Source organism: Lactuca serriola, chromosome 4 (genome assembly GCF_051521515.1).
Source record: "Lactuca serriola cultivar US96UC23 chromosome 4, Lser_US96UC23_V15, whole genome shotgun sequence".
In the NCBI taxonomy this organism is placed as follows: domain Eukaryota; kingdom Viridiplantae; phylum Streptophyta; class Magnoliopsida; order Asterales; family Asteraceae; genus Lactuca; species Lactuca serriola.
The window spans coordinates 173144869-173154379 of NC_136411.1; the positions used below are offsets into that span (position 1 = coordinate 173144869).

The 9511-nt window shown below is 29.8% G+C and overlaps 1 protein-coding gene across 1 annotated transcript; it reads left to right on the plus strand.

The window, feature by feature from the left end:
- Nucleotides 1-534: 534 nt before the first annotated feature.
- On the plus strand, nt 535-1655 carry LOC145102939 (acid phosphatase 1-like). Its single transcript, XM_079040460.1, has 3 exons — nt 535-969; nt 1035-1244; nt 1349-1655. The coding sequence occupies exons 1-3, from the start codon at nt 536-538 to the stop codon at nt 1518-1520; spliced, it is 816 nt and encodes a 271-aa protein (XP_078896586.1). The 5' UTR covers nt 535; the 3' UTR covers nt 1521-1655.
- The last annotated feature ends 7856 nt before the right edge of the window (nt 1656-9511 follow it).

Here is a 9511-nt window from a genome sequence, read left to right on the forward strand (position 1 = left end):
ATCTCCAATAGGCAGATTTACTCCAAACAACGAAAAGACTCATCCCGAAGACAAAGCTTATAACTTCTTCAATCCCAAAAAACTCAAAAATCTTAGCATTAATTGAGTCATTGAAAAGATTTTTCTATAAACTTCGGGGACAACCTCTCACAAAACAAAGTCCAGATAAACCTTCCGAATGGTGCAACCTGCAAACCACAACGACCAAAAATGTAATTTACTCTAGAGTTTATTCTAAATATGATTATAAATTATATATTTTAAAAAAATAAAAAGTTCGCATTTTTGGAAAGAAATGAGTTCCCACGTGACAAAACTAAGCATACCTTGAGGGTCGTGATTCATGAATCATAACTTGTATTTCAATATAGGGGTTCGATACAACAAATAATATAAAAACGATATCCATAAGTCTATACTATAAATTTGCAATTAATTATGAGATTCGTTGTCCATATCAATATCTATTGAAAGTAATTGTATTTATTTAACGATAAATCCATTTTCTAGAAATGTTCAAAAACGAGCTTATATAATGCAAAATCATATCCTTCAATACAACATCCTAATGCATACCCCAACACAAACCATGGCTTCCACGTTACTCTTCCTTCTCCTAACCGCCACAACAGCCATTGCATCTCCAAACATCATCCACTTGCTCAGGCCACATTCCGGCTCCGGCGGCCACAAGCATTCCAATCTCAACTGCTTGAGCTGGCGGCTGGCCGTCGAGACAAACAACCTCCAGAAATGGACCCAAGTCCCCCAAGCATGCGAAGACTATATCGGTCATTACATGCTCGGAAAACAATACCGCCGGGATTGTGACCTTGTCGCCGCCGAAGCCTATGAATATGCGAAAGCCCTCAACCTCACCGGAGACGGAAAGGACGTTTGGGTGTTCGACATTGATGAAACTACGCTCTCTAATCTCCCATATTACGCTCGCGACACCGTTGCCTTCGGGTAAAAACAAAAGTCATTCTTTCTTTATCGTTACTGTGCTTTCTGATTGTTGTATGCGTTTTCAGGGCAATACCGTTTAACTCGACGGCATTCAACGCTTGGGTGGTGGAAGCAACGGCGCCGGCGATACCTGGGTCTCTTAAACTGTACAAAAAGTTGTTAAAATTAGGGTTGAAGATCGTGTTTCTCACCGGAAGCGAGGAGATTTACATGGAAGCCCGTGTGAAAAATTTGAAGGCAGTTGGTTATACTACGTGGGAAAAGCTAATCATGAAGTGAGTTGTTTCATAAATATTATATAAATTGATTTGTGTTTTGTTATAAATTGTTACATTCGGATTAGATGTGTATATAATTAATCGTCGGAAAATGTTTGCAGGGGGGTTGGGGAAGGAAGCGGAGTTGTGTACAAATCGAAGAAAAGGAAAGAGTTGGAGGAGGGTGGATATAGGATTCGTGGGAATATGGGAGATCAATGGAGTGATTTACTTGGAAGCAACGCCGGTGATCGGACGTTTAAAGTTCCCGATCCTATGTACTACATCGGATAGCTGGCTTTTTTGCTTGAGATTTGAACCGAGGTTTCAAGACTCGTTCAAGCAAACTCTATTTAATTTAATAAAGGCTTAATAAATTGTTTGTTATGTATGTTGTCTAGTTTAATCAATAAAAGTGTCTTTTTAATCCTTTTGTTGAAAAATGATACATGAGTCTATAGATAATTTGGATAATTAAAGTAGTGGTAGGTGATAGCTGTTCACGGATAGCTTTTAGCGGATAGCTGATTGCTGAAAGTTGTAATTTTTATTTATTATAACTATTTGATAAAAATAGTTAGAAGGTTTTAAAATATGTAAAATTTAATAAAAGTACAATCGTTTATATATATATATATATATATTAAGAGTAATTCTAAATATTGATTTAAAAAATTTAATACTATAATTTTATAAACACTATATAAAATAATTTTTAAATTTGAAAGTGTTTCTTTAAACTAAAAATTAAACATTAACAAAATTTTCTTTTTTGGTATAAAATAGACGGTAAAAACAAAAAGTAAAGTCTTTTAAATACTTAGTGTATAATAGTGGCGGAATCAGATGGGACGTTTGGGGTACTACAGCACCCGTAAAAAATTTATTTTACATATATATAAAAAAATATTTGTAAAAAGTTCTATGCTATTATAATCCCAATTAAAAAGATTATATGATTTTAATGTTCCGAATATGATAACTACAAAGAATATTTATTGTTAGAATATAAAAAATTTTGTATCCTATATAAAAAATTTGTCTCGTCACTGTGTATAAGTTGCAAGCCCCCATGCTTTAATTATAGACCACAAGCAAGGTCCACAATTTCAAATACTGACATTAGTGTCAGTGTTTTTAGTGTCATATAGCTTCGTACATGTTGATATATTGTACGGGTGATAATTACACGTATGGAATGGATTTGCAGGTCAATTGAATCAATTTTATAGAGGTATACATAAAATTCCTTCATATACTCTACTTTTTAATTATTTTACCTTTTTAAACTTATTTTGATATAACATATTTTCTTTTTTTCTTTTTTTGTTTGGTCTTTTTATCTTATGTTTTCTTTTATTTTTATTATTATTATTATTATTATTATTATTATTATTATTATTATTATTATTTTAAATAGTTGATTTGATTAGATGTCTTTTTAATAGTACGAAAAAAATGTAACACAATAGTAGTTTGAACGAAAAAAAATAAAACAAGCATTAGAGTAGTTAGGAAAAAAATAACACAAAACAGTTCAAACGAAAAAAATAAGACATATATAGTCTAAATGAAAAAAAATAATATATGAATATTCCAAACGGAAAAATAACACAAAATAATCGGAACGGTAAAACAATACATGGATACTCGGAACGAAAAAAATAAAATAGGGATAATCCAAACGAAAAAATAATACATAAATAGTCCGAACGGAAAAAGTAACAAAGTGATAGTTTGAATGCAAAGAAAATAACACAAAAATAATCCGAACGAACAACAACAACAACAACAACAACAACAACAACAATAATAATAATAATATATTTATTAAAACAAAAAAATTAAAAAGATAAAAATAAATAAAAAAATAAATAAAAGATAAAAAACAATACATTTACAACAACAACAAGAAAAATAAAAAAATAAAAATAAAAATACCAACAAAACAAATAAAAATAAAAAAAATAAAAAAATTAAAAAAAAAAAAAAAAAGTAGAAATGGGAATAGGCATAAAGAAAACCTTATTTTATTCCAATGTATAACAATAGTTTTTTTATATTATATTCAAAAATTCAAAACTAATTTAAAAAATTAGTTTTTTTTAATCTTTTTGTATTAAAAATTATCATATATATTTGTTATATATATGTTTGAATTGTTTCTAACAATCATATATTTGAATTGTTTCTAACAATCATATATTTTATATGTTTATAGTACGTAAGTCGTCACAATACTTAACCATAAGTATATACTACTACAACTTTTCTTATATAAATACTTTATGATTAGAAAGAAAAAAAAATGAAAAAAAAAATGATTGAACTAATAAAAATATTATAACTTAGTATTGATATGTATTAGTTTTTTTTTAACTTTAATTATATATATTTTATTTTGAAATGATTAAATATTTTTATTTTAATTAGTTGTGTTAATTAAGATTTTTTATTAGTTTTATTTATTTATTAAATTATACTAGTATCTTTATAAATATTAAAACAGAAACCTGATGATGTTATCTTCAACAATCAGAATTATTTATTGGATTTCTTTTATTAATTTCACATTAGATCGTTCTTAATATTTCTGGTGATGTCATCCTAACAAAACAATTCATTATTTATTTTCGTCTATCATAACTACTTCCCATATTCAAATCGAAAAATCAGTCACCAAAGACGAGAATTTAACTAACCATCAACATTATCAAATTTTAAATTTTACAAAATAATCCTAATAGAATGTTCTATATTATCTATCCTAACTATATTTTGAAATTCAACATTTAAGGGATAAGATAAAAATGACTTTTATCTTATCCCTCCAAAATCAACTTGGATTCAGTATATATATATATATATATATATATATATATATATATGACATATTCCGCCAAAACCCATTTTTATTTTTCCTTCCACGCCCCTGCAAAAGGTTGGTTTTTATTGTGTTTATCTATGTTTTTACATCTTCGTTTATATTGATATTCGTGATATTGAATCAATACTTCTTCCTTTCTACAGCCTTCTATAGCAGTAAACAATTGTTAGCTTGGTTAATCAAAGGCAAAAAGGTACGCATTTCATTGTTTATCAATACTTCTTCCTTTCTACCACCTTCTATATGATAAGTGTTCATACTCTTTTTTTTTGCTTTGTTGTTTTCTGTGAAATATATCACCATATTATGTATGTTTTGATTTGATACCATCCTACTTCCGTTAATCCATAATTGCAACCAACTATTATTTTGCAAAATACAATTAATGTTTATTTTTGTTTTTTTCATGGTTAAGTATGTCAACCAAGAATGTCTATGTTAATTCAACAACATCATATTTACATTAAAGAAAAACCTTGTGAATCTTTGAATTACTTTTCTATTTCTCATAGCACAAACGAAATGGAACATAACAGTGACAGTGAAATCGTCATTGATAAGCTGGCTGACATAAATGTCTCCAAAGAATCATGGAATATTCGTGTTTAAGTTGTCATGATTTGGAAACATACATACAAAAACAACTCAAACATGGTCAACAGCTTGGACATGCTTTTAATGGACCAGGTGGTAAGATTAAAATAATATGAAAAAACTTATGTTTTATTTTTGTTTCATATAATAATATCTTTATCACCTACAGGGCACTAGAATACACGCAACAATCAAAAAAATCACATAAATGCATTTCAAGCCCTTGGATTTCTTTGATTGATTTCAACTCTTAGATCGTTCTTAATATTTCTGGTGATGTCATCCTAACAAAACAATTCACTATTTATTTCCGTCTATCATAACTACTTCCTATAGTCAAATCGAAAAATCAGTCACCAAAGACGGGAATTTAACTAACCATCAACATTATCCAAATTTTAAATTTTAAAAAATAATCCTAAAATGTTCTACATTATCTATCCTAACTACATTTTGAAATTCAACATTTAAGAGATAAGATAAAAATAACTTTTATCTTATCCCTCTAAAACCAACTTGGATTCAATACATATATCATAACTACTTCATTTATATTGATATTCACGATACTAAATCAATACTTCTTCCTTTCTACAGCCTTCTATAGCAGTAAACAATTGTTAGTTTGGTTAATCAAAGGCAAAAAGGTACGCATTTCATTGTTTATCAATACTTTTTCCTTTCTACAGCCTTCTATATGATAAGTGTTCATACTCATTTTTTTGCTTTATTGTTTTCTGTGAAATATATCAACATACTATGTATGTTTTGATTTGATACCATCCTACTTCCATTGATCCATAATTACAGCAAACTATTATTTTGCAAAATACAATTAATGTTTATTTTTGTTTTTTTCATGGTTAAGTATGTCAACCGAGAATGTCTATGATAATTGAACAACATCATATTTACATTAAACAAAAACCTTGTTAAACTTTGAATTACTTTTTTCACTACATAATTATCTCTAATACTTTTCTATTTCTCATAGCACAAGCGAAATGACACATAACAGTGACAGTGAAATCATCATTGATAAGTTGTCTGACATAGATGCCTCCAAAGAATCATGGAATATTCGTGTTCAAGTTGTCATGAGTTAGAAACAGACATACAAAAACAACTCAAACATAGTCAGCAGCTTGGACATGATTTTAATGGACCAGGAGGTAAAATTAAAATAATATGAAAAAACTTATGTTTTATTTTTGTTTCATATAATAATATTCTTTATCACCTACAGGGCACTAGAATACATGCAACAATCACAAAAAGTATCATAAATGCATTTCAAGCCCTCCTGGAAGAAGGAGCTGTAAGGCAAATCACTAACTTTGGTATGGCCAGAAATGAAGGAGATTACATGTTGGTTGCTCACAAGTATAAGATAAATTTCTACAAAACAACCAAAATTCATGTATCAACTCCTTTTGTTGATATGATCGATCCTTTTAATTTTGTGAGTTTTCATGATCTAACAGCCAGAAATTTTGACACTCATGTTGCATTTGATGAGCTTTTTTCCCTTAACAGTTTTGCATTTATTATATTATATATTTTTTAACCAATTTATATTATAATAATTGATTCAAATTTACTTTTTGTAGATTTTATTGGTCAGGTTGTATCTACTAAACCCATGAGAGTGATTAAGGAGAATGCAAGGAAAACAAGGCTAATGAGTATTGTTGCACAAGATCTGAGGCACTTTTTTGTATTTTTCATTAATTTTTCATGTTTAATATTTTATTCATATAACCCAAACAATCAATTATAGTGGTAGGAAAATGCAAGTTGCTTTGTGGGATGGTTTTGCATTGAAGTTGAACAACTACATATCTTAACATCAAAATGAAAATGCTCCTGTGATCATCCTCCTACGTATGGCAAAGCTCAAGACTTGTGGTGGTAATAATAATTATTTTTAGATTTCTATGCTCACTACATTAATATTTTATTTATAATATTAAATAATCTATTACTTCAATTGCTATTTATAGGTCAACCACAAATCGGTAACTGTTTATTTGGGTCAAGATTGCATATTAATGATGATATGCATCATATTATCATATTTCAGAATTTAAAAAGGCGTACGTATTTGATGACTATGATATAATTATTTACTATTTTATTTTTACTTATTCTTAATCAATAATTATTATTATTATTGATCTTCTTCATTTTTCCTTCTTATATATAGCATTGTTGATATCGATTTGAATGTTGAGTCTTCCATTAATACTACACAACTTAACACAAAAACTGTTGTGTCCAAGCCAGAGGATTACTACCTCCATTTTCAAATCAAAAACATTGATGATATTCCAGATTACAATGAGGTATACTTAGTATTATTCATATTTTTCCATTATATATAACAATTTTTAATGTGTGTGTGTATATATATATATATGTGTGTGTGTGTGTGTGTGTGTATGTGTGTGTGTATTTTTACCAAACAGGAAATTGGTTTGTCTATCATCGCTACTATAATCGATTTCGATTTGGAGGAAGGATGGTATTCTTTTTATTGTCGTGACTGTTCAAAAAAGGTAACTAAAAATGGTGATGATAGTGATGGTGAACCATTTAATTATAATGGTTGCGGAGGAGTTTCTGATGTATTCGGCAAGTAAGTTCATAATTTTACATTTGTAAACTTCTTGTCTCATGAATCTTTATTACAATTTTTCAATTTTTATTTCATTGTCCATTAACGTGTCATACAATAATATTTAGGGTAAGGGTCATAATACGTGTTCAAGATGAAACTAGGTCTGCTTCTTTTGTATTGTTTGACCGTCATGTTGAAGATCTTATTTACCACGATAATCAATGGTTGATGGAAAAGATATCAAAGGTAGCGTTATATTATACTATTATATTAATTTGTACACACGACAAGTTAACTGTGTATTGTTATTGCATTTTATTTTAATCGGGATTTATTAACTACTCACATGTTTTATTATAATATTATTTAGGATCAAGGACGCCAAAAGATCCCCGATGAGTTCAATACGATGCTTAATAGGAAGTTTGTTTTAAAGTTCAGATTTCAAAGTTTAATCTCGAGAACAATTATCATGCCTACACCGTTCATAAGATGACTACTAATGAACTTGTAGTTGGTGCAGTTTTCAAACATTCACCAACATACAAAGAAAACAGTATTCATTCTGATGGTACTCCTATCAACAAGTCTATTAAGGTAAAATCAAATTCATATAATTTAGCATTTTAACATTGTTAATAGACATTTATTCTTGATGCGGTGACAATATTAGTGTTGTTAATTAACATTGTTTTATTAATTTGATACACGAAAAGAGTGTTTCTGTTGAAGGTGACAATATTAATGTTGTTGATCTTCATGCGGTGACACCGAAAACTACTTCATTGAAACGCCCTATTGAGATTGTTACCACCACTGAATCGTTTAAATGGTCTTCCTCAAAAGATGGTGTTGCTCCTCATACCCTTAAGATTCCAAAAATGGAAAAACTCGAATAAATTTAGCAATTATGGTTATTTGACATTTATCATTGACGATTTTTCTTTGTGATACTAGGACAGCACATTCAAGATTTCATATACCAATTAACTTGAATGAGAAATCGTTTTGTTCTATTACGCCAGGTAACGATGTAGCTGCCTTGTTGAACAAAGCAAGCCTTATAATTTGGGACGAAGCCTCAATGATGCATCGTCATTGTTTCGAAGCAGTTGATAGGACACTTAGAGATATTATCCTTCCTAAGAACAATGATAAACCATTTGGAGGCAATACCATTGTATTTGGAGGTGACTTTCGACAAATTCTTCCAGTAATACAAAGAGGAAATCGTTCAGATATTATGCAGGCATCATTGCATTCATCAAGATTATGGTGTGAATGTACAGTTTTACGTTTGACTGTAAACATGAGGCTTCAGTTCGGTTGTCCAAACAATGATTTCGAAGACACAAAATCATTTGCTGATTGGATTCTTAAAATTGGTGAAGGTACTATCGGTGGTCCTAATGATGGTGAAGTTGAAGTTGAATTTCCAGAAGATGTGATCGTTCCCTCTACGAGTGACCATATTCATTCAATTGTATCCTGCATTTATTCATCTTTTCATAACAATCTTGATGATCCATCGAATTTTCAAGATAAAGCTATTTTGGTCCTTACTAATGAAAGATGAAGGGAAAACATATCTTAGTTCGGATTCCTTGTGTGAGACCGAGACAGAAGATTCTTTTGAGGAATCAGTATACTCTCCGGATGTGTTGAACGCTTTTAAGGCCTCCGGAATTCCCAACCATAAACTTATACTAAAAAATGGTGTTCCGGTCCTGTTTCTTCGTAATATCGACCAAACCAGAGGACTATGCAATGGTACTAAATTACAAATCGTAAGGCTTGGAAACACGTCATTGAAGCACGAATTATATCTGGTAGATTTTTTAACGAGACTACTTATATACCTCGCATGAAGTTGACCCTATCCGATAAAAAAATTTCATTCTGTTTTCAACGTAGGTAATTCTCAATGCAGTTTGTTTCCTTATGACCATTAACAAAGTCAAGGATAGTCATTATCAAATGTTGGATTATACTTGTGTAGACCTGTCTTCACCCATGGTCAGTTATATGTAGATATTTCTCGTGTAACACGCAAAAAAGGTTTGAAGGTACTCATATGTGACGAGGAAGGTCGTTCAACTAATAAAGCAAAAAACATTGTCTAGAAAGAGGTCCTGCAACGTTTATAGTTATTTATCGATTTCAGTGTTTCTTCTTCACCTTTCA

Bases quoted from the DNA above. Each gene is read 5' to 3' on its own strand.
- LOC145102939 (XM_079040460.1), top strand. From the start codon at position 536: ATGCAAAATCATATCCTTCAATACAACATCCTAATGCATACCCCAACA. The intron at 970-1,034 runs GTAAAAACAAAA...ATGCGTTTTCAG, and splicing joins CGCGACACCGTTGCCTTCGG to GGCAATACCGTTTAACTCGA. The intron at 1,245-1,348 runs GTGAGTTGTTTC...AAATGTTTGCAG, and splicing joins TGGGAAAAGCTAATCATGAA to GGGGGTTGGGGAAGGAAGCG.